The sequence below is a fragment of the Rhinopithecus roxellana genome, chromosome 6 (assembly GCF_007565055.1).
Source record: "Rhinopithecus roxellana isolate Shanxi Qingling chromosome 6, ASM756505v1, whole genome shotgun sequence".
Lineage (NCBI taxonomy): Eukaryota > Metazoa > Chordata > Mammalia > Primates > Cercopithecidae > Rhinopithecus > Rhinopithecus roxellana.
In genome coordinates this window covers 77,106,362-77,133,034 of record NC_044554.1, presented here as the reverse complement: position 1 = coordinate 77,133,034, position 26,673 = coordinate 77,106,362, and the positions used below count along the sequence as shown (strand labels likewise).

Here is a 26,673-nt window from a genome sequence, read left to right as displayed (position 1 = left end):
AAAAAAGCAGGGGTTGCAATCCTAGTCTCTGATAAAACAGACTTTAAACCATCAAAGATCAAAAGAGACAAAGAAGGCCATTACATAATGGTAAAGGGATCAATTCAACAGGAAGAGCTAACTCTCCTAAATATATATGCACCCAATACAGGAGCACCCAGATTCATAAAGCAAGTCCTTAGAGACTTACAAAGAGACTTAGACTCCCATACAATAATAATGGGAGACTTCAACACTCCGCTGTCAACATTAGACAGATCAACGAGACAGAAAGTTAACAAGGATATCCAGGAATTGAACTCATCTCTGCACCAAGCAGACCTAATAGACATCTATAGAACTCTCCACCCCAAATCAACAGAATATACATTCTTCTCAGCACCACATCGCACTTATTCCAAAATTGACCACATAATTGGAAGTAAAGCACTCCTCAGCAAATGTAAAAGAACAGAAATTATAACAAACTGTCTCTCAGACCGCAGTGCAATCAATCTAGAACTCAGGACTAAGAAACTCAATCAAAACCGCTCAACTACTTGGAAACTGAACAACCTGCTCCTGAATGACTACTGGGTACATAACGAAATGAAAGCGGAAATAAAGATGTTCTTTGAAACCAATGAGAACAAAGATACAACATACCAGAATCTCTGGGACACATTTAAAGCAGTGTGTAGAGGGAAATTTATAGCACTAAATGCCCACAAGAGAAAGCAGGAAAGATCTAAAATTGACACTCTAACATCAAAATGAAAAGAACTAGAGAGGCAAGAGCAAACACATTCAAAAGCTAGCAGAAGGCAAGAAATAACTAAGATCAGAGCCGAACTGAAGGAGATAGAGACACAAAAAACCCTCCAAAAAATCAATGAATCCAGGAGTTGGTTTTTTGAAAAGATCAACAAAATTGACAGACCGCTAGCAAGGCTAATAAAGAAGAAAAGAGAGAGGAATCAAATAGATGCAATAAAAAATGATAAAGGGGATATCACCACTGACCCCACAGAAATACAAACTACCATCAGAGAATACTATAAACACCTCTACGCAAATCAACTAGAAAATCGAGAAGAAATGGATAATTTCCTGGACACTTACACTCTCCCAAGGCTAAACCAGGAAGAAGTTGAATCCCTGAATAGACCAATAGCAGGCTCTGAAATTGAGGCAACAATTAATAGCCTACCCACCAAAAAAAGTCCAGGACCAGATGGATTCACAGCTGAATTCTACCAGAGGTACAAGGAGGAGCTGGTACCATTCCTTCTGAAACTATTCCAATCAATAGAAAAAGAGGGAATCCTCCCTAACTCATTTTATGAGGCCAACATCATCCTGATACCAAAGCCTGGCAGAGACACAACAAAATAAGAGAATTTTAGACCAATATACCTGATGAACATTGATGCAAAAATTCTCAATAAAATACTGGCAAACCGATTCAGCAGCACATCAAAAAGCTTATCCACCATGATCAAGTGGGCTTCATCCCTGGGATGCAAGGCTGGTTCAAGATTCGCAAATCAATAAACGTAATCCAGCATATAAACAGAACCAAAGACAAGAACCACATGATTGTCTCAATAGATGCAGAAAAGGCTTTTGACAAAATTCAACAGCCCTTCATGCTAAAAACGCTCAATAAATTTGGTATTGATGGAACGTACCTCAAAATAATAAGAGCTATTTATGACAAACCCACAGCTAATATCATACTGAATGGGCAAAAACTGGAAAAATTCCCTTTGAAAACTGGCACAAGACAGGGATGCCCTCTCTCACCACTCCTATTCAACATAGTGTTGGAAGTTCTGGCTAGGGCAATCAGGCAAGAGAAAGAAATCAAGGGTATCCAGTTAGGAAAAGAAGAAGTCAAATTGTCCCTGTTTGCAGATGACACGATTGTATATTTAGAAAACCCCATCGTCTCAGCCCAAAATCTCCTTAAGCTGATAAGCAACTTCAGCAAAGTCTCAGGATACAAAATTAATGTGCAAAAATCACAAGCATTCTTATACACCAGTAACAGACAAGCAGAGAGCCAAATCAGGAATGAACTTCCATTCACAATTGCTTCAAAGAGAATAAAATACCTAGGAATCCAGCTTACAAGCGATGTAAAGGACCTCTTCAAGGAGAACTACAAACCACTGCTCAGTGAAATCAAAGAGGACACAAACAAATGGAAGAACATACCATGCTCATGGATAGGAAGAATCAATATCGTGAAAATGGCCATACTGCCCAAGGTTATTTATAGATTCAATGCCATCCCCATCAAGCTACCAATGAGTTTCTTCACAGACTTGGAAAAAACTGCTTTAAAGTTCATATGGAACCAAAAAAGAGCCCGCATTGCCAAGACAATCCTAAGTCAAAAGGACAAAGCTGGAGGCGTCACGCTACCTGACTTCAAACTATCCTACAAGGCTACAGTAACCAAAACAGCATGGTACTGGTACCAAAACAGAGATATAGACCAATGGAACAGAACAGAGTCCTCAGAAATAATACTGCACATCTACAGCCATCTGATCTTTGACAAACCTGAGAGAAACAAGAAATGGGGAAAGGATTCCCTATTTAATAAATGGTGCTGGGAAAATTGGCTAGCCATAAGTAGAAAGCTGAAACTGGATCCTTTCCTTACCCCTTATACGAAGATTAATTCAAGATGGATTAGAGACTTAAATGTTAGACCTAATACCATAAAAACCCTAGAAGAAAATCTAGGTAGTACCATTCAGGACATAGGCATGGGCAAGGACTTCATGTCTAAAACACCAAAAGCAACGGCAGCAAAAGCCAAAATTGACAAATGGGATCTAATGAAACTAAAGAGCTTTTGCACAGCAAAAGAAACTACCATCAGAGTGAACAGGCAACCTACAGAATGGGAGAAAATTTTTGCAACCTACTCATCTGACAAAGGGCTAATATCCAGAATCTACAAAGAACTCAAACAAATATACGAGAAAAAAACAAACAACCCCATCAAAAAGTGGGGAAAGGATATGAACAGACATTTCTCAAAAGAAGATATTCATACAGCCAACAGACACGTGAAAAAATGCTCATCATCACTCGCCATCAGAGAAATGCAAATCAAAACCACAATGAGATACCATCTCACACCAGTTAGAATGGCAATCATTAAGAAGTCAGGAAACAACAGGTGTTGGAGAGGATGTGGAGAAATAGGAACACTTTTACACTGTTGGTGGGATTGTAAACTAGTTCAACCATTATGGAAAACAGTATGGCAATTCCTCAAGGATCTAGAACTAGATGTACCATATGACCCAGCCATCCCACTACTGGGTATATACCCAAAGGATTATAAATTATTCTACTACAAAGACACATGTACACGTATGTTTATTGCGGCACTATTCACAATAGCAAAGACTTGGAATCAACCCAAATGTCCATCTGTGACAGACTGGATTAAGAAAATGTGGCACATATACACCATGGAATACTATGCAGCCATAAAAAAGGATGAGTTTGCATCCTTTGTAGGGACATGGATGCAGCTGGAAACCATCATTCTTAGCAAACTATCACAAGAACAGAAAACCAAACACCACATGTTCTCAATCATAGGTGGGAACTGAACAATGAGATCACTTGGACTCGGGAAGGGGAACATCACGCACTGGGGCCTATCATGGGGAGGGGGGAGGAGGGAGGGATTGCATTGGGGAGTTATACATGATATAAATGGTGAATTGATGGGTGCTGACGAGTTGATGGGTGCAGCACACCAACATGGCATAAGTATACATATGTAACAAACCTGCACGTTATGCACATGTACCCTAGAACTTAAAGTATAATAAAAAAATAAAAATAAAAATAAATAAAAAAGAAAAAAGAAAAAAATACAAAAAACTAGCCGGGCGAGGTGGCGGGCGCCTGTAGTCCCAGCTACTTGGGAGGCTGAGACAGGAGAATGGCGTGAACCCGGGAGGCGGAGCTTGCAGTGAGCTGAGATTATGTTATATAATTTTTATTTGAAAAAAAAATAGTGTTGAACCACTGAGTCATGTGCTATGTTAATGTCAATAAGAAGTGCTCATCTTAGTGCCGTGGTTCCCAGAGATCTCACCATTCTGTCTGCTCTTATCTAAAATAAATCTAATTTGTTAATACATTATACATGATCTTAGTCAAGGCTATTTGAATGCTAGCTCAAAAAGGAGGGAGAATATTTGCAATAGAAATCCAAGAGCAGTAACTGTTGGCCTCAGAAGCTTCACACATTGTGTTTGCTGTGTTCTTTTGGTCAACATGGTTGTTAAAAAATAGTTCTTCGTAACTTCTTTTATTAGAGTCCAAATCAGATATCCTTTCCCTGGACACAATGTTCTTCTGAAGTCCTGGAGGATCTTGTCTACCGCCATACCATCTTGAATGCGCCCGATCTTGTCTGAAGTCCTGGAGGATCTGAGAATGGGAAGATAGAAATGGGAAATGAGAAGAAGGAACTTCTTACCTTCTAATTGTTCTAGCCTTTCCAACAGAAACACACTGGGCTGGTTGCCATAGCACACTGATATCCCAGCATGATTTTATTTGTCCTTGGGGTAGGCAAAAGATGGTTTAGCCAAAAACCATTTTATTGAGTAAAAACCTATGTTCTATTCTTGATAATCAGACACTTGTTTTGTGATTTGGGGGGAAAATAGTCCTAAGTAATAGGCCTTTGGAAGGACTTCCCAAACCTCTCTTACTATGAATTACTTTACTTTTCCTAGTGCCTTGAGAGGCAGCTTTATTTACGTGATGACTTAGGTAGGCAGTGAGGCATCAACATCACTTCTTTTTAAACAACAGCACAAATACCCTCCTCCTTCACAGTTGATTGGTCAGTTTCTAAGCAGCAATATCCTAAAATTAAATTAATTTTATTCTGTAACATAATCTGAACATTTCTCACCATTCTGTTTTCCTGAAATTCACCCAGGAATTCTTGATAATCTTCTGGTAGTGCTTAATTTAACTAGAGCAATGGCCTCATTGCATAGGAGAGAAGTTTAAAATTTCGTGATGTGTAACAATCCATTTATAGAAATTTGGTTGCTCTATAAATTTATAGAAACTTGATTTTCATAATGATATATAAAACAAATGGTTATGAAAAGTTTTATAGTAGTTTATAGTTAGTACTTAATGATGGAGGGGATGATTTAAAAATAGGAATAAGGAAATTTTTAGAGTTTTACAGTGAAAGTTACAAATACTTTAAAAATATTCTTATAAAATAATTAAAATATGTCTCTGATGACAACACTAAAAGATAAATTTTGGTAATTGTTATTAATAACATAATGTGGGAATTGAAGAATAAGATATTTGACTTAGAAAGGTTTTACTGTACATTGAAAATATAAAAAATTAGTGTTAGACAGACTAATTGGGCTAGTGAAATACTACATAGACTCCTAACAAGCCTTCTAATGTAATTTTAAATATTCTCCTCCAGAACATGTTTGGCAAAGATAGGAAGTTAGTTACACAGCAGGAAACATGTATTTTAATTTTATCTCTTACCTTTTAGAAGAATAAAGTTTTTAAAAATGCAAGTGTATTTTGAATATTACTAGAGATGTCTAATTAGATTTATAAAGCTTGCAGAGTTATATAATCAAGTCTTTGGCATAGATGTTAATAGGTTACATATTAGATATGAAATGTGGGGTGGGTTAGCAACTTGTAGAGAGCCTCTTGCTGCTTGCTGGTAGAGAGAAACCATTTTAAAATCATCATTTTGTGACCAGTTTGCTTTTTGTCCTATCTAAGCTTTAGTGATACCTTTAGTCGTAACTGTTATTCATCTTGAAGCCCAGGGCTTATGGAAATAATTTTTTTTTTTACAATGTTACCGTATGTGGTAAGGACAAAGAAAAGCTTATGTCAGCTAGTAAACACTGTTGGCTTTTCAATTTTTTCATTTCTTTAAATACTTATCCTACAATAGTACTTCAAACCTCAGCACCACACACTATACCCATGTAACAAACCTGCTTATGTACCTCCTGAATCTAAAATAAAAAAATTATCCTACACTTTATAGAATTCCATTGTTCTCTTTCTTACATAATGCATTGATATTTCAGGCTTCATTTTTAATGTTTGTATATTTTCTTTTCTTTCTTTCTTTTTTTTTTTTTTTTTTTTGAGACAGAGTCTCACTCTGTCACCCAGGCTGGAGTGCAGTGGCGCGATCTCGGCTCACTGAAACCTCTGCCTCCCGGGTTCAAGCGATTCTTCTGCCTCAGCCTCCCAAGTACCTGGGATCACAGGCACACGCCACCACGCCTGGCTAATTTTTGTATTTTTAGTAGAGAGGGGTTTCACTGTGTTGGCCAGGCTTTCTCAAACTCCTGACCTTAAGTGATCCTCCCGCCTCAGCCTCCTAAAGTGCTGGTATTACAGGCATGAGGCACCGCACTCAGCCATACTGTCTCTTCTAAAAATATTCTTTCTTTTATAGTTAAGAGGAACTTACCAGGGGCCAGGCACGGTGGCTCATGTCTATAATCATATTGGATGGTACTTGATATTCACATGACATCATGTTGATGTTAGCTTTGATCAAGGCAGTGCTTGCCAGGTTTCACCACTATACAGTTGCTCTTTTCTTCTTTCCATACTCTATTTTTTGGAAGTGAATAGCTATGACCAATGCACTCTCAATGGCAAAGCAAGGACTAAGCTCTACCTCCTGGAAGAGATAGTGTCTCCATCTATTATTGGGAATTCTTGTGTAAGGAAGCTTTACCTCCTATTCTCTTATTTATTTAATAATTTATTTATATGAGTATGGACTCATGTATATTTATTTTATACTTTGGGTTATAATTCAATACTACATTATTTGTTCTGTTGCGCAGATTGTTCCAGCTTTAGCCATTGGGTATTCTTTCAGGTTGGCTTAATATTTAATAGTATAAAAAGTTCCTTACCAAAATGTTTGAAAACAGGTGGTCTAAACTATAATCATATAGATTATGATTATAGGATTGAGTAGCTGAGGCAGGGAGGAAGACAATATTGTAGGAGGAGAAATCTAGGAATTAAGACTTCTAGGAATTAAGACTTCAGGCAAGAAAAAAAAATCACCAAGATTTAAGCAGGAGTTGTTTGAAAGCATGACAGTGACCTAGGAGCTAAGATCATCCAGAAATGAAGGGGAGAGACCGAGGAGGGCAAGGGCATGGGGTGGATTGATTGATAGATGATGGTGACAGAGTTTCAAAGCAGCTTTGGGTGGATGGTTGAAGGAGGAAGAGAATGATCTTGAGTGGTAATAAGAAGGAAGAAGAACACCTACTTTACCTCTAGGCCCAGTGGTTTCTTTCAGGGATGTGTGAGGAAATGCAATCACTATTTGGTAAGGTTGCATGCAGGGAAACTAGTGTCTCATGCAAAGAAGAAAACATTTGAAGAACTGTTGAAGATATAGAGGATTTTGCTGGTAATAGACTCTAAATTCCAGAGGACACAGTGAGAGTATATCCTCCTTCCAGAATTAGGATGGGATGGGAGATGGGAGCAAAACAGAAAATGTACAAAGAGTTATGATGACAGTGTGTGGGAGATGAATGTCACCTGGGTGTCTGTAGCTTCTTGTGGTGCCGGACATGAACAGGGATGAAGGGAATAATGACTTTAGTCCTGGTGGACCTAAGGCAGACAATGGTGATGAGACTGTGAAACTTTCAGGGTAGGGAGGCATGTCATAGACTCCCTTTTGAGTTCTGCAGGAGACAGAGAAGTTTGGGGAGGAACAATTTTAGTCTGAGCTTGCATGCATGCTAAACAGGTGAGTGTCCATGTGAGCTCAGCTATGCAATGAGGGCACCCATTTGATCTCTATCAAGTGGAAGGTAAGAGACCCAGGGTTGACTGGTGTTACTAATGTATAATATACACACAGAAAAATGTACAAATTATGAGTGTTCAGCTTGGCAAATTTTCACCAAATGTACGCACCTGAGTAACCAGCACCTAGATCAAGAAACAGACTGTTACCAGAACCGACAAGATAGGCCCCTCAAGAGCAGCCACCATCCCAACTTCTAACACAAATGGATTCGTTTTATCTGTTCTTGAAATTTACATAAATAGAATTATATAGTATGTACTCTCTTTTCCTGCATTCTTTTATCCAACACCGTAACACAGATACAGTTTATTCATTCAAAGTTGTATTTTGTTGTATAGAATTTCAGATATTGTACAGTGTACCATAATTGATTCATTCAACTATTGATGGATATTTGGTTTGTTTCTGGTTTTTGACTATTAAAAAAAATCTGCTCTAGCCGAGCATGTGGTACACTCCTGTAGTCTCAGCTACTTGAGAGGCTGAGGTGGGAGGATCCCTTGAGCCCAGGAATTTGAGGCTACAGTGACCTGTAATAGCGCCGTTGCACTCTAGCCCGGGTAACAGAGTGAGACCCTGACTCTAAAAACAAAACAAACAAAAACCTATTGCTCAGATGAACATTTTCTGAACATAGCTCTCACAGAACATATGTCCTCATTTCTGTTGAGTATTAACATGGGTAGAATTTCTGGGTCCATAGAGTATATATGTATATCCTCAAGTTTAGAGGATATCGCTGAAGAGTTTTCCAAGATATTGTACCAGTTTGCATTCACATTAGCTGTGTCTGAATATTGATTGCTCCATATCTTTTTCAACACTTGGTGTGATCTGTCTTTCATTTTAGCTACGTGTGTGGGTGTGTGTGCGTGTGTGTTTGTATGCTGTATTTCACTGTGGGTTTTAACTGATGTTTCCCTAATGACTAACAAAGTTGAGCACGTTTCATGTGCTAAGTTTCCATTTGAATAAATGATGGTGTTGTTTTTCCTGTAGGATTGTCTACCTTTTTCTTAATAATTTATGAATTCTTTATATATTCTGGATATGAAACTTTTGTCATATATATGAATTGCAGATATCATCTGCCACTCTATGGCTTTGCCTTTTCATTCTCTTAGTGGTATCTTTTGGTGAGTAGAAGTTCTTACTTTCAAGGAAGTCTGGTTTACCCTTTTTTTCCTCCTTGTGATTAGTGCTTTTGTGCCTCTTGTTTAAGAAACCTTTGCCTAGCCTAAGATTATGAAAGTACTCTCTTGCGTTTTCTTCTAGAAGCCTTATGGTTTACTGTTCACAATTAGATCTATGATCCAACTGAAATTGTTTTTTTTTTTTTGTTTTTGCATGCAGCATGATCTCTGGGGTCATGGTTCTTTTTGTCCTCCCCTTGTGGCTATCCAAATAACCTAGCCCCATTTATTATAAGGATCATCCTTTCCTCACTGAATTTCTGTGTTATTTTTGTCATAAATCAGGTGACCATGTATGTGTGGGTCTATTTCTGGCCACTCTATTCTGTTCCATTGGTTGATTTCTATCCTTCCAACAGTGTCACCACTGGCTTAATTACCATAGTTTTTGGTAAGTTTTATACTGAACTTTGCTATCGAAAGTCCGGGTCTCACAGCTCTGTTGTTCTTCAAGACAGCCCTTGACTGTTCTTGGTTCCTTGTGTATTCCTCTTGATTTCTTTTAATTTTAAAAAAGTTAACCTTAATTTTAACTGGAGAGTTATTGTGAATTTTTGTAAAAATTTTACCTCCCCAGTTCTATGTAACTTGATGTAGTGTGGTTCCATTTGTGATAACTTTCTGTCCTAATTTATTAAACAGTGAAATTCATACAAAGGAAAATTTTTGTGCATTTATATTGGCTTTGTTTTACAAATATACATAACAACATGAAACAACCTAGATACAGGCAGACAGAAAATAAGAGTAAGACAAAGAGAATCAGTTATGAAACTCACAGTATTCATAATATAAAAATAAACAAGTTACTCCTAAGGAGAGGTTTTCCTGGTACTGAAAACTTAAGATGTGAATTTTCTAGACTTTGTTGGCTTTTAAGGAGGATAAATGTGATCTAGTAGTGCTTTGGTAACATTTTGGACATAATTTCAAAGCCCAGTTTCTCCAAACAGACAATTCTATAAAATCAATAATACACCACATGTATGTGGTTTTCTGTTAGTCTGACTTGATCCAAGGAGGAATATTTTTTATTTTAACAATAAAATTCATATTACTCAAGTAATCTTTTACGAGTGAATGAATGAATGAATGACCAAAAAAAATGTTTTAATCATGTATTTTATGAGAATTAGACATCAGGAACCTTAGAATGTATTCTTTGACTAGAACCTGTGTTGTTCATTAAGGCATATCTGGATACTTTGATAGACAGTTGAGCAGAGTTTATAAGAATTAATAATAATAATATTGCATAATAATAATACTTTGTTGCCAGAAATGGAAATAGCTGCTTTTATTTGCATTTTAATATGTATTCCTCACAATAACTCCTTGCAAATAGGTACTATCATTATCCCTATTTTGCAGATTAAAAAAAAAGTAAGGCAAATATCTTGCCCAGGGTAATACTGCAAGTAAGTAATAGAGTCAGAATTCATTTCTGGCTACTCTACCTGAGTTTCTACTACATTATAATGCTGATAAAAATTAAGTAGCCTAATGAAGGATTTGTGACTGAATTTGGAAGTTAGGAAATTCAGATAGAGCTCAACTTTTCCATCAGGAAATAGTTTCCAAGTGTACTCCCATACAAATGGATGGGTAAAGAAAAAGACATTGTATTTTGACATTTTGCTTGAGATAAAACTGTTCTGCATTTCCTTTAGCTTGTTTCTTTAAATTTATACTTAAGTAAATCCCAATCTTCTAAATAACTATTGTCAAATATAGTCATTTTGAATATTGTCACTTGTACTTTTTTTTTTTTTTTTTTGAGACGGAGTCTCGCTCTGTCACCCAAGCTGGAGTGCACTGGCCAGATCTCAGCTCACTGCAAGCTCCGCCTCCCGAGTTCACGCCATTCTCCTGCCTCAGCCTCCCGAGTAGCTGGGACTACAGGCGCCCGCCACCTCGCCCGGCTAGTTTTTTGTATTTTTTAGTAGAGACGGGGTTTCACCGTGTTAGCCAGGATGGTCTCTATCTCCTGACCTTGTGATCCGCCCGCCTCGGCCTCCCAAAGTGCTGGGATTACAGGCTTGAGCCACCGCGCCCGGCCTGTCACTTGTACTTTTTAAAAAAGGAGTATTAACTTTCATGAAACCAAATGGCTTGCCTAGTTACTGTTGTAAAGAACTGAAATGTAAGCAAATTAACTTACTTTAATGCTTTCTATAAAGTCAATTTTGGATGCATGTCTTCTTATATTTTCACAGTTTTGAAACATTTTCTGCCTTTTTTTAAGTTCAATGATCTTTTTGAAATTATTTTATTGAAACTAGAGAAAAATGTCCAGTATGTTTTGCAGCTGGCATTCCTGAAAACCAAATGAAAATTGCAGAGCCAATTTCATCATGTTATGATATTTATGCTTTTGTCAGAATTCTTGCATTTTAAGGCTTGTTTGTGCACATTGGTTTTGAAATGAATTTAGTAATTTATGTTTGAAACTCATTTCACAAATGTGAAGTAACAACTTTATAGGATTATCTCTATTCATAGTAATCTGACTAAATGTATTCAAAACGTTAACATTTTTCTGTTAATTTTCAGGTTGAAGGTTTAGAACAGATGTGGAAAAATGTTTACTTCAGAGAAAGGGGTTGTGGAGGAATGGTTGTCAGAGTTTAAGGTAATATTTACTGTTCTACTATAGTAATTATAGTCCAAAGAAGTTTTGTCTGGGGTTTAAATTCCAGTGATTTTTTGTATTTTATATGACTGAAGGGTTAAATATCTGTGGAAGAAGTATTTTTATCAAATCTCAATAGAGAGTTATTTACACATAATAATCTTTTCTAGGAAATTGAGTCCTTTTTTCTCCCAAGTTGTTCAAAGAGTTTATTCGTTTGTTTGTTTTCTTTCTTTCATGGCAATACCACAAATAATTAAAGTCTCTGAATGTTGATGTCATTCTCCAACGACCATCAATGATTCATTGTCAAAATGTTTCTTGCAGTTTGGAGGGCAGTGGAACTGGGCATGACCAACAATGAGGAGAGGATGGGAAAATATTTGCTCAACTTTATACCAGTGGATCTTTCTCTAGCTGGCTAACCCAGTGGCTATATAAGGGGTGTATAACCTTTGATTAGTTAATGAAGAAAATAAAACTTATATTTTCTTGTCTCATGAATTTTCTCTAGGATAGCTAAAATAGTGTTTCTTTAATCAGCTAATTACTTTTCTCTGTCCTTATATGACACATAATTATGTGCACTTGCATGATCATGAACCACAGGAATGAAGAGTTTGGGCTGCAACTGTCACTTTGATTTTGTCCAGCCCAATCAGCCCAAGACCTATAGGGACAAAGTTACAGTCTGACAAAGTCAGGCTTATTGACTTGTTTCATTGAGGGAGATTGCCCAATAGATACTATGGGACCATCTCACCAAACCAAAGAAAAGATAAAGTTATAATAATTTGGAGGAAGGGTAGAGTTTAGGTGAAATTTAAATGGAACGGTATTCTGGTAGACTCAAAACAAAGCAGGGCTGTTTATAATGGGGTGAACATCTGGTCTGGCCTTCAAAGTAGACCCAGGATCTTGTTGTCTTGAAAACTACAAAGTTAACGTAGATTTGAAATGTTATGTTCAGAAACTCTGTATTTATATCTTTGTACCTGGGTTGAAAATCAAGGCTGCTTCTCTATGTCAAAGTGACTTAGATGCTCTAGGCAAGAGTGGGATGTTTTGTTCTTACTGACACATGTTCAACAACAAACTTTTTTATAATCTGTGATTTTAGGCAACTAGTTATCTTAGTAAGAATTTAGTAGTCACTCAAAGAAGGAGATTGTTATGACATTTTTCAGTTGCAGTGTGTATTTAGGAAAAGCACCATTTCCTGTTAATTTTACAGCTGGCCTTATCTGTCTCTGTTATCTAATCCTGATGAATAGCTGGGCAGACTTTTACTGTCTCAGCTTTTATAGCCATGAGTTGAGCATCCTTCTATGGATTCCCTAAGTCATCATAAGTGACATAGAATGTTAAAGAAGTGCTTTCTACATATTTTAATAACTTGTGGCCAGATGTGGTGGCACATGCCTGTAATACCAGCACTTTGAGAGGCGGAGATGGAAGAATTGCTTAAGGCCAGGAGTTTAAGACCAGCCTAGGCACCAGGCGCGGTGGCTCACGCCTGTAATCCCAGCACTTTGGGAGGCCGAAGCGAGCGGATCACGGGGTCAGGAGATGGAGACCATCCTAGCTAACATAGTGAAACCCCGTCTCTACTAAAAATACAAAAAATTAGCCTGGCGTGGTGGCAGGCGCCTGTAGTCCCAGCTACTCAGGAGGCTGAGGCAAGAGAATAGCATGAACCCAGGATGCAGAGCTTGCAGTGAGCCGAGATTGTGCCATTGCACTCCAGCCTGGGTGACAGAGCGAGACTCTGCCTCAAAAAAAAAAAAAAAAAAAAAAAAGACCAGCCTAGACAACATAGCAAGACCTCCTCTCTACAAAAAACAAAAACAAAAACAAAAACAAAAACAAACAAAGAAAAAAAAATTAGCTGGGCGTGTTGGTGCATGCCTGCAGCCCCAGCTACTTGGGAGGCTGAGATGGGAGGATCACTTGAGCCCAGGAATTCAAAGATGCAGTGAGCTATGATAGCACCACTGCTGTCCAGTCTAGTGACAGAGTGAGACTTTTGTCTCTAAAAGAAAAACAAAAAACGAAACAAAAAAACTTTGATTAAATCTGGTGTGTGTGTGTGTTTCCTGCTTGTGTTATCTTTGTGTTTAACATAGTCTCTTATCATGGCTTTTTTTTTTGGCAGATTGATGGAAATTGTCAAGTTTAACAGTTGAATGCTATTTCTTCTAGGGCGTTCCTATGTTTCACGATGAAGTAAAATATGCAAAAGCAAGTATCGCTAGCTATCCATTCTTTAAGATGGGAGTTGTGGAAAGAGAGCATGTTAAAGGGTGGGTTGTAGGGGTAAGATCAGCTAGTAAGGCAAATAATGGAAAACCATGACTGGTCTCCTTCCCTTCCCATCTGTTCATTTATTCCCTTCCCCTCCTGGTTTGGATATATAGACACCTAGGAGTCTATATATTTTTGTAGTACCAAGGAGTGAGGGGCAGAGCAGCGGTTATTGGCAGTAGTATCTGAGGAAGTAGGTGGTTGGGGTGAAGGGCTACAGAGGTGGCATGTAGAAGAGTAACCAGAATAGTTACATTGGTAGATTGGTTACGTTGAGCAAATAAATTGATTGAACAAATAAGTAAATACTTTGAAGATAATGGGAGTTAGATTTCTATCTGTCTGAAAAGGGAATTACAATCATGGAACAGCAAAAGTCAAGAAAGAACTCTAAGGTGTTGTATTGGAATCATTATGAACTCATGGGTTCTAAGTATGCATATGATATATATGTGTGTGTGTGTCTGTACATATATGCATACATTTATCCCCTAGCTTTGTTCACTGGGAGGACCTAGAAACAATGGCACCCCGGTTGCAGTGAGTACACTAAGCACCCAGATCTTGTTTTCCAAATACCATCTTCCACTACAAAAAACCAGAGTATGAATAAATAGAAAATATTATTTAAGTAGTATTTTATCAATATAACATATGTGGGTAGCAATATTTTATTAACATTTTTAATAAATTTAATGTAAGCATAGGGAAACTTTTCCTTTAGGAGGAGGGAGTGAAATCATGGCCTACAAGAAATAAAATGTAGTTTAAGAAGTTTCTCCTGCCCAACCCCAAGATTAACTTTACCCAATTTTGAATCAATTTGATACTCAAATGTTTTAAATTATTTTCAAATCTGTATTATAGCCAGTTCAAGGAAGGATATTTCCCATTCCTTGATTAGTTTGGTAGGCATTCCTGATAATTATTTGGAGTGTTATTCTAAATTGGGTTAATGTGTGTTGAATTCAGCTCTATGTTTGACAAAGAGAAGAAGGTTATCAGGCAAAATCAGCAGCATACCAGAGGTAATAGAATATAGAAAAGTGCTTGGGAACATGTCTGCTAAGTACTTCTAAAATTAGAGTAACATATCTTTTGAAATCTCTAATGTTAAATTACACATTTTTGTTAAAATATTTAAGAAAGGTTTTGGTTACATACATATTTCTAGAAAAGCTTCTGCTTGGTTGTTTGATTTAATAACCATGGTGCTGATAAGGCCATAATGCTAATAAGGCCACTTACTCATGATTGAGTAAGTAAGCTGAAAGTCAGAAACCCTTTGACTTAATTCTAATTCTCCCCTAGGCTGGTTTTATGATGCTGGGCATAACCTCTCCGGGTCTCATATTTTCATCAGAAAAGTTACAGTACTATAAGTGGTTTATGAAGATGATTTGTAGCTCTACACTGGTCCACGGTCAGTCTGAACTCCTAACCTCACCCAACATCTCTCAAATGTGTAGAGATGACACAATTTGCTTTGTACAAATACTTTATTTAAAATTTTTGAAATTGAAAATTTGGTAAAATTATTCAGTGTCTGTTCTAGCTATGGACTCTCATTAGTATTTTCTTTTTTTAAAATTTGATACGGGGTCTCACACTGTCACCCAAGCTGGAGTGCAGGGGCACAATCTTGGCTCACTGCAACGGTTACCTCCCAGGTTCAAGTGATTCTCATGCCTCAGCCTTCTGAGTGGCTGGGATTACAGGTGTGCACCACCATGCCCAGCTAATTTTTGTATTTTTAGTAGAGATGTGGTCTTGCCATGTTAGCGAGGCTGGTCTCGAACTCCTGGCCTCAAGTGATCTGCTTGCCTTGGCCTCCCAAAAGTGTTGGGATTACAGGTGTGAGCCACTGTGCTTGTCCTATTTTCTTTATATACCAACTAAATGATTAGTTTAGGACTTCATTATTTTAAGATTTCATGAATAGTTCAAGCTCTATCTTTTCAAAGATTTATTTATAAAATATTATCTTTCAGATGGTGTTATTTTTGTTACTGCTGTGTGGTAGATTTATCTAGCAGATTTCCAGACTCCTAATTTTTTAAAATTTTCTGATAGTTGCTGAATCTCAATATGTGACTCAAAATCAAATCTTATGTGTGATGTTGTTGAACAGGATTGTTTTAATTACTGGTTCTTCACCCATCTGTCCATCTTGATTAATTCTCTGCTACCCAACCCATATCACCTCCTCACAGTTTTGAAAAACCATCTGTCAAATGATACTTTAGTAAGAGGCATCTGTCTTCAAATTTTTTTTTTTTTTTTTTCCGAGACAGAGTCTCGCTCCGTCGCCCAGGCTGGAGTGCAGTGGCACGATCTTGGTTCACTGCAACCTCTGCCTCCCGGGTTGAAGCGATTCTCTTGCCCCAGCCTCCTGAGTAGCTGGGGCTACAGGCGCATGGCACCACATACCTGGCTAATTTTCGTAGTTTTACTAAAGACAGGGTCCCACCTGCCTCGGCCTCCCAAAGTGCTGGGATTGCAGGTGTGAGCCATCACACCCAATGTCAAATTTTGCCAAGAATAATATGCCAACATAATTTTCCATTAGGTACTTTTCAACTCCAGTTATGCCTTCTGAAATGTGAGAAAGCTAAGCTGGTATTTAAGAAGATCAGTATCTTTGAACTAGTACAGTGCATGAAAATTTAAATGTTTTTGCTGTAATAGTATTTAAATTCATTTGGCTCTTTTAGATCTTGTTTTTTAAAGCACCATTTATGAACACAACAGTTACATTTTCTCCCTCTCTATAGACAAAATTAACTTTTCCCACATTCATTAAATGAAATGTTAGAATTGTGAATAAAAGGTATTATTACTGCACTAATTTTTAAGATACCCTTCCTTTCATTTATCAGTGGTAACCTGGGTCCATGGTATTTTCCAGAGCTTGTCTTTTCAGAAAACAGCTGTCTTTTTGCCTTTCGGTGTTTCACAGGAAATATTTTACCTCGTGACAGTCAGCTAGTATATAAGCTGAACATTGTAATTCATATTTTTAATGAATGATCTAGTTTTAGCCTAGATCATATATATATGTATATATAATAATAATCTTTCTATTCACTACTAATTTTTCTAAAGATTTGTATTTTGATTCATTTATTCTTTAATTTTATAGTTACACATATATATTAGACATGTATACTTAGTTACATAAGTTAGACATCAATGTGTTTTAAATATATATAATGCATTTTATACATAATTTAGATTTATTTTTATTCAGAGGATTAGGAATCTGCTGTTTATTTGACTGTTATTCCCTTTTATATAAATTCCCCAAGTATTAGGTTACTCTTGATCAAATGACGGAAATGGAATGTTGCCTGGAGATCTTTTGTGTCATACTTTTGAAATATTGAAGAATGCCTTAATCTCTTCTTTATGTAAGCAGTTGCAGTAAAACCTTTTTTTCCCCACTCTGGAGAATTGTGAAAGGTTTCCAAATAGTCCACATTTGCTTGCACTTCTGGTAAATAAAACTCTTCTTAAACTTAAAAAAAAAAAATCTCTTCACTTATGTATCCTAAGGTGAAATGTGACTCACTTTTAAAGAATCTACCAAAGTATAAACAATGGCAATTTTTATTTCTTATTTTGTTTATCTATAATATGTTCCCTCAGCAAAGATTTGTGTATGAGGCCTTGTGGTGAGTGCTGTGCATGGAGAGATGAAAAGACAGTTCTTGCCCTCAAGGAGCTCACAGTAAAGTGAAAAGGAATCAAATGTCTTTATTGTAAAAATTTATGCTGTTTAATTTATGCACACATTCACCTATACGCTAATCATAACCCATATTAAATTTTGAAATACTAGGATATGAGACATATAAGGAATAATGTATATTTTAGAGTGAGTTAGGAATATCCTGAGACATGATATCTACTTCAGGATTGACATTGATTGACTGAAGCAAGTAATTTGGGTGAGATAGAATAATAGCTTAGGAGACCGATATCGCTGTCTGTCACAGATGTCTGAGGAGGGGGTGTACTCCAGAAGGAAAGGTTTTTATCATTATGATAATGAAATGTTTTTGTTTTCAGATTTCCCTACTCTTTTATTCAAAATCATCTGACTTACTACTGGAGTTTTATTTCTTCCCATTCCTCTCTGGTCATGGTGTTCGTTCTGAATAGGTGGTGCTGGCAAGCTGTGACTCGTTGTCCACGTTTTAAATGGCATTAGGAAAATTAGTTTGTTGGTAGTGTGGATATCTTTTTCTCTAGCTCTGAAGGTTCTAAATTTTCCCCTCAGTTGGTAAAGTAGAACAGCCTTCCCATGCTTAATAGTCACAGTATGTAACTCCGGAGTTAATTTGACCCTGTCTCATTCTGTTGCCCAGGCTGGAGTGCAGTGCCACAATCATGGCTCGCTGTAGCCTTGACCTCCCAGGCTCAAGCCATCCTCCCACCTTAGCTTCTCGAGTAGCCAGGACTACAGACATGTGCCACCATGCCCAGCTAATGTTGTTTATTTTTTGTAGAGACGAGGTCTCACTATATTGCCCAGGCTGGTCTTGAACTCCTGGGGTCAAGCAATCCTCCTGCCTCAGACTCCCAAAATGCTGAGATTACAGGCATGAGACACTGCGCCTGGCCTATATTCTTATCTCTAATCCCAAAATGTGATCGAAGATGAAGTGTTGATGTTAGTTTATGTCCTTGTTGATAAGAGGACAAAATATATTTTTTGTTTTATTTTGAAGTTTTGTTGAGATATAATTAATATAACAAAATTTACTAATTTAAGGTAAACATGTTTACCTTGCCTTGGTTTTTGATATATTCACAGTGTTGTACAACCAATGCCAGCATCTAATTCCAGCGCTTTTCCATCACCCCAAAAAGGAACTTCATACCTATTGGTCACTCCTAATCTTCCTCTCCCCTCTGCAGTCCTGGCAACAACTAATTTACTTTCTGCGTCTATGGATTTGCCTATTCTGGACATTTCATAAAAATAAAATGTATTTTTTTAAATTTGTTTAGACATTACCAGAAACATCTTTACCAAATTATGCCACAAATTTGAAAGACAAGAGTTCTTTAGTTTCATCTCTCTATAAAGTTATCCAGGAGCCACAAAGTGAGGTAAGTACTTTTATGGTTTATTGTGCTAGTAGTATTGACTTGATTGATTTTTAATTTTTAATTGTGAAATCTATATAAAAGGGTAAGAAAATATATATGTTTAAAGAACAATACTGAAATGAACTTTAGTGTACCATTCCCCAAGCCAAGAAATATAATTTATTACCATATTCCAAAAGCCATCTCTGAAAATTTTCTCTCTTTCTCTCTCGCTAGAGGTAGCTTTGAAAAGTTTATGTCACTACATTTCATTTTATTCATTCAGCAAGTATTTGAGTGTCCATTATGAGCCCTTCGACTATGCTAGGCAATGGAGAATCAAATTGAGTAACACATGGTTTTTATCCTGAAAGAGGAAAGTGGGAGAAAATAAGTAAACACATGGTTTCAAGGCAATCCTTAATCCAGTCTACGGATAAGCACAAGTTTTCCAGGTGGCAAGGTAAAAGAGTATTCCATGCAGTGGGGATAGTATACGGAGGCTTAGAAAATGAAAGATTTTTAAAGAATGGCAAATAGTTTAGTGTGGCTATTGCTTTAACATTGTAACCTCCCTTTTGCTGTTTAGAATATTTTGTGTCTTAATTTGAAAATATTCCTAACAAGTTGATATTATTGTTTTCCAGAATTTTGGAAATTTGAGATACTGTTTCTGGTATTATTTGAAGTTCAATGAATTTGTCATTTAAACTTTACTAATAGTACTTTTTCATTATTCAGTTTTATTCATTTAATAAATATTTATTAAACACATATAGTGTATCAGGAACCACTTAGGAATTATGAGAATAAAATAGACTAAATTCTTGATCTTGTAGATTAAAACTTGTTTTCTAGTTAGTGAGATAGACATTAAACAAATAGCTAAACATATAATACTATGTCAGTTAGTGATAAATCTATAAGGATAAATAAAATGAAGTAAGGGAAATATATGTTGGGACTGAGGAAGTTGGTGATTGAATCAAGATCCAAACGGATTAGGAGTTGGAGTGGAATCAGGGGCAAGAGCCTTCCAGGAGAATGAACTGTAGGTGGAAAGGCCCTGGGATGTGTGATGTGTTCAAGAAACTTATAAAGAGGCAGTTTATATGGGTACAGTGCAGTTTGCTTCAATGGTGCTTTTAGTTGACTATAACTTTGAGACAGGCATATGAGTAGTGGTTAATACTGCTTAAGTCTGTTATGAAATCAGCTGTTTTTTGAAAAACCTACATAAAGTCCCCTTTGAGTTCTAGGAGTCTGGAGTCCAGAGAACAGAGAGGTCCGGTACCAGTAGCTGCTGGTTCCTGAATAGTAGTGTTCTCCAACTTTTCCATATCCTTTTCCTACCCAGTGTTCCTCAGTAATTGTTCAATACAAAAAGTATTACAAGATTTTCCTTCTAAATTTACCAAAACTTGACTCTTTTCCTGCTTAGTCATTAAAGAACATTTTCCTTACTTAGTCACTAAAGAGCATTTTTGAGTCATATGCCTATTACCACTAGAAATCTCTGTTATAATACAGACTTCTTACTTATGAATGGATTGTTGTAAAAATCCATTTGTGGCTTAGCTGTTTTAGAACTCAAAATATATTTTACAATGGAGAGATGACACATGGTGACTAGGTTCTCCTTAAACCCAAAAAAGCCATTTAACACGTATAAGTATACTTGAGGTACAGTCTCTCTTAATAGTACTGTAAAACGTAACCACAATAAATAACACGGTTTCCATGAAGAAAAAAAACATTAAAAAATGAAACCCAGACACCAGGAACACAGCAGGTTCTAATGCTCCTTTGCTTGCTTCAAATATAGTCAAGTTAGATATGTCAGACACTGTCCATATTTCCCACACTGTATATCATTTTATTCTTCCTGACATTTTTCAGGTATGTTAGTAAAGAAGCCAGAATACCTGGCTCCAGGTCTGACCTTTATAAGCCATATGATTTTGGTCATAGCGGATAGCCTTTGTCTTAGTTTCCTTCTGTGGAAAGTGTGGATAATGATATTTTACCCTACAGTGTTTTGGGAATTTAATGGGTTTATGTATGTGTAAGTACTTCGCAATCTGGGACACACTTCACAGATATTAATATTTATCTGTATTAATTTCAAATGCATAATTTCATCTAATCTTGTTGCAATATATTTCTACCTCCCCTTTGAATCGGTCTTCATTAAGTTATACTTTTGTACGGCAAAAACTCTAAATTTTGGATTTTAAATGGGTTGTAAAGCCTTTTGAGTATGTTTTGATTAAAATTATGTGTTCATACAAACTGTCTTGAATAAATTTTCAAATAAGATTTCATAATTTTGCAATGTTTGTTAGACTATCTCAATTGATTTAGCTTTCTGAGGGATTTAGAGATGAGGGATGTTATGCCACAATTCGAGATTATTGATATGGGTCCACGAAGAAAATTTTAAAAACTCCACCCTAAAAGCTAAAACATCCCTAACCAGTCATTCTTTCTTCCAGCCATGTCTAACCCCATTCTTTCAAATTCCTATGCTAAAAACTTTTCTTGCTATCTCTGAATGGGATGAGTTTGCCTCCTGCCCCTCTGTTTTTCTGTTGTCTTTCCATGGCCACACTGGACATCTCTTGGCCTCTAAATACCATTTCAGGAGTGGAAAAAGTATTCCTTGTGGAAGATTAACTGTCAGAAGTTAGTTAATTTTTCAATAGGAAAGACTAGTTTGACTTAGTCAGTGTTTATTGAAGTATAACTTTTGTTATACGTTTTATAAACAATATTGACTTTAATTATATTCAGTTTACATATTTCACTTACTTGAAATCAAAACATCCACTGTAAATTAGTTTCTGTTCATTACTATTATTGGTTGTAGAAAATCTGTTTAGTATATTTATTTAAATTTGTTGCCTTAGTGAAGTATAGTTCATTGGATATATATAATAAATAGCCTGAGAATTTGCTTGAAAAATCAGTACCTTGTGAACAGTACCTTGTGAATCTTTTAATATATTTAATTAGGACTTGTGTGTGATCATTGTATATACTTTAAGAGAATACTTACCTGTAAGAGGGTCTTACCTTGCCTCTCTGATTTCTTAAAGCCCCTTATAAAGATGCAGTCAGCTCTGTTAACTGGATAATGTTGAGAGTATGGTGGGAGAGGAAAAGGTTGTGGATGACTCCAAATTATGTTTAAAATAAAATTACAGCAATATTTAGACTATCCAGGGCCAATTAGTCATGGTCACAATAGGGATCTAGATCTAGGGGGGTCTGTAGTTATTTAGCCCCCCTACACACCAATCATTGCTGTCAGATGCTGCCTAATTATAAACTCAGGAGGAGGGAGATAGGACAGTAAGTACCCAGGATTCCCATTTCAATTTCTTCAACCCCATAGTCAAACCTTTATATATTGGCATGTGTTTTACCAGAAAGAAAGGATATTTTAGGAAGAAACTCCCTACAACTTAGGTATTTTAAGAATTTTAAAAGACATGATTTTTACCGATCTGAGAAAACCTTTTACACTTCATATAGTAGTTCCATTCAAATAGAGTCCAGTTCTTGAATTAACATTTTGTGTTTCTTCCAGTTGCTGGAACCTGTCTGTCACCAGCTCTTTGAATTCTATCGCAGTGGAGAGGAGCAGTTGCTTCAATTTACGCTGCAGTTTCTCCCAGAACTAATTTGGTGCTACCTTGCAGTCTCAGCCAGCAGAAATGTGCATAGCAGTGGATGCATTGAAGCTCTTCTTCTAGGGGTTTACAATTTGGTTTGTATTTAATGGAGTTAACAAAATCTTTTTTGAGAAAATCTAATATATAACCTGTGTAACTGCTTATCATTTTAATGAAGCTAGTGTTTGTTTTTTCATATGTCAAATGACTCATAGCCCATTCTTCCAAATACAACTTTCTGGGGGTTGGGAGACATACAAGCATACATGTAATTATGTAACTATACCTTTATGGATTAATTGAAGGTTGAAAATCAGACCATTTCATTTCTTTTATAGTGATATCAGAAAATATCAGTGTTGCATTTTAAATTTTGTAAACTTAAAGTTCATTGCCTATAAATGATCTGTTTCTGACCTTCACAGAAAGTTTGGGAGAAAAGATTTACTCTAATATTCACCAATTATAGTTCTATAAAATCTAGACTGTCTCCAGAGTGTACAACATTGTTTTGACATATAGCTTGCCTTACTAATAGAGTTTGTATATTAATTAGTATGGTATTCTAGATACTTAAGTTTTGTACCTTTCAAAATGGAAAAGAAATGTGAGGTCATTTTCTTCACATATTTCATATTTAAATGATTACTTCACTTAACAAATATAACTTGTTACATGAGGAAGATCAAGGATTATTAAGACGCAATATCTGTATCTCAGCCATCCTGAAAATTATGTTACATATATTTTTTAAGTGGAAGGATATACAGTTTAACTGCTGGTGTTGATGAATAATAATGGATTATCATGGTTTAAGATTTTAAATTAAAATTCCTTTCTATTCAGGTCTTTTTAAAAAAATGTTTTAGACTATTTAAATTTAGTTTGTAAATTTATATGTAAGAAAGTATGTATTTTAATATATTTTCTTTCACTTCTATAGGAAATAGTTGACAAACAGGGACATAGCAAAGTATTGAGTTTTACGATTCCATCTTTATCCAAACCATCTGTATATCATGAAGTAAGTGACATTTTATCATAACAAGTTTATTGACCCTAAGCTTTGACATTGCCACAAATTATAATCTAGTTATTTAGGAAAAAAAATTGATCAATTTATTAGTACCTGCAAAAGTATAAACACCCGCAAAGTATTTCCTATTTCCAAATTGAGATGAGAAATCAAAATAATTGAACATCAAACTAAAATCTGCTAATAAGAGATCTATTGAAAGTATTATTTTTGAAATGTTTTTCACTCCTCCTGATAGATGGCTACTTGTGTGTGTTGGCAGGGGGAGTGGGGGCAATTGTCTATTTCCATGGTAGAATTTTTGAAATTAAACTAATTTTTATTTCTCATTTGTGGTTTGTTTTAAAATTGGTTATTAAATCTTTGAGCAAAAAAATTGGTAGGCAGCCTAAATATGTTTAAGATATAGGATGTTCTTCATGGTAGCTATTTTAGTGGTACATATATATTCTAAGTATCACCTTTTCAGTAGAATAGCTTTTTTTTTTTTCCTTTATTCAAATATCTTTTCTCTAGCCTTCCAGCATTGGGTCCATGGCTCTGACCGAGAGTGCACTATCCCAGCATGGTTTGTCAAAAGTGGTATACAGTGGACCTCATCCTCAAAGGGAGATGCTGACAGCACAGAATAGGTATACTGTGGGGATAAAAATTCTTATCTTACTCCACTAAGTTTTTAAGACAATTATTTCAGTAGATTTATAAATAATGTTTAATGAGTTGTGTGTTACAATTTATTTGAATATTGAGTCATTTTATACAAGAGAAAAATAGATCTAGATTTGTCAGTGTGCCTTGCTTCAGGTGTCAGCTGGAACATTGAATTTTAAAGACAGGTTTCATATGGCTGTTACTTGGAAAGTCTTTTTTTCCTTGTAGTTTTTCATTATTGGTGTGCTTATACTGTGCAGGTCTGTTCTGTAACATTATATCTCTCCGCAAGGAGTGCCCTCTCCCCTATTGTAGTTGACTTCTTAGAATTCTAAAGATTTGGTAATATTCTTTTTGTTTGTCTTTAGGTTTGAAGTGTTGACATTCCTTTTGTTGTGTTACAATGCTGCCTTAACCTATATGCCCAGTGTTTCTCTTCAGTCACTGTGTCAAATTTGTTCTAGGTAAAGTAAAATTCAAGTGTTTCTAATATTGAAATATATGAATCTATGATTGCTAGTCTGGTACATACCTAAGTTATTTTTGTTTTGTGTAATCATTTGCTTAAAACATTAAATAAGTTAATGTAAAGCTCAGCCTACCCAACACATGGAAAGTTCACTATAATTGATAGTCACAAAAAACATGTGCAATAGCTCATGTCTGTAATTTCAGCACTTTGATAAGCTGAGGTGGGAGTATCGCATGAGCCCAGGAGTTCAAGACCAGCCTGGGCAACATAGCAAGACCCCTGTCTCTATAAAAAAATTTAAAATAAAAGATCAGCTGGGCATGGTGGTGCACGCCTGTAGTCCCAGCTACCTGGGAGGCTGAGGTGGGAGGATCACTTGAGCCCAGGAGGTTGAGAATACAGTGAGCTGTGATTACACCACTGCACTCCAGTCTGGGTGACAGAGCAAGACCCTGTCTTACAAACAGCACAAACAAAAACAACAAAAACAAGAACATGATGAAGAATGTAAAGATGAATAACATTTAAATTGAATATTTAATTAGAAAAGGATTATAGTATATAGCTAAATGATAGAGCTATTATGACCTTTCAAGTTTTGGCATGTGGTTGGCTTCTTTTTGTTTGTATTTATTCATATATTTTTACTGTGCTCTAATTTGGAACTAAGAAATAAGTAAGAGATACTGGTTCTTAAACTTTTCTTGTTAAAAATAAATTGAGCCAAGGGGTTATAAACTAAATTATATCCTTGAGTATAGTGTATTCACATTTAAAAAATCCTGATTTAAAAGAGTAGTTAATGATAGTATATATGGTATTGGTTAAATATGACCAGAATATTAACAATGATTGTCTCTAGTTGGTGGAATTGTGGTTTATTTTAATTTTCTCTTTTGTGATTTTTTTGTGATTTTCTAAATTTATGGCAATGTCAGTGTTCCTTTTTGAGTTAATAGTTGCAGCACACCAGCATGGCACATGTATACATATGTAACAAACCTGCACATTGTGCACATGTACCCTAGAACTTAAAGTATAATAAAAAAGAAAAAAGAAAAAAAAGCAGAAACAAAAATGACAGATTATTGCCCTCGATAATTCAAGTAAATAAGAGATATTATAGAACTAAGGAACTTGTGGAATAATTTCTATTTGAGGAATTTATTTAGAAAATGCAACTTAGGAAGGAAGGAGAGAAAGAAAATCCTGCTAGAGAGGAGATAGGGCTGGTGGTGGGTATCTGGAAGAAATGTGTAGGTCGAAGAACCACACACAGGTGTGAAAGAGCACAGTACATCCAGGGAAAATGAGACAGCTTGTGCACAAAAGGAAACAGCACCCAGAAATTAAACATTCACTTGCTTACTGATAACTGAGTTACACTAACAGTCACTTCTTGGAGGAAGAGATAAACCAGGGCTCAGAGTGGCATGAACTAAAATGTTGGCTTACAACTAGAAAACATTTAATCAATTATACATTTTAAATCAGAATCACAAGGATAATCTGTTACTTTAATAAGCCAAATCCTGTAAAAGAGCACAAATACCTAAAACAAATATGTACAGATTTTTACACAAAATATTAATATCATGTATTTTTATTCTCAAAAAAAAAAAAGAAAATGCAACTTATCCTGAGTGTATTAGTCCATGTTCATACTGCTATGAAGAAATACCCGAGACTGGGTAATTTATGAGGGAAAAGTTCT

At 36.0% G+C, this 26,673-nt stretch overlaps 1 protein-coding gene across 5 annotated transcripts in view; it reads left to right on the top strand.

Moving 5' to 3' along the window:
* Nucleotides 1-26,673, top strand: part of FAM126A (family with sequence similarity 126 member A) — a 73,309-nt gene that overhangs the window by 17,619 nt on the left and 29,017 nt on the right. For 3 of the 5 annotated variants that reach the window (XM_030932751.1, XM_030932754.1, XM_030932753.1), the window contains exons 2-7: nt 11,644-11,722; nt 19,043-19,144; nt 22,716-22,895; nt 23,744-23,824; nt 24,353-24,468; nt 24,856-24,951. In XM_030932751.1, coding sequence (XP_030788611.1) covers nt 11,672-11,722; nt 19,043-19,144; nt 22,716-22,895; nt 23,744-23,824; nt 24,353-24,468; nt 24,856-24,951 — 626 coding nt within the window. In that variant the 5' untranslated portion in view covers nt 11,644-11,671. The remainder of the gene's footprint in view (nt 1-11,643; nt 11,723-19,042; nt 19,145-22,715; nt 22,896-23,743; nt 23,825-24,352; nt 24,469-24,855; nt 24,952-26,673) is intronic. The other 2 variants (XM_030932752.1, XM_030932755.1) reach the window with 2 other exon arrangements.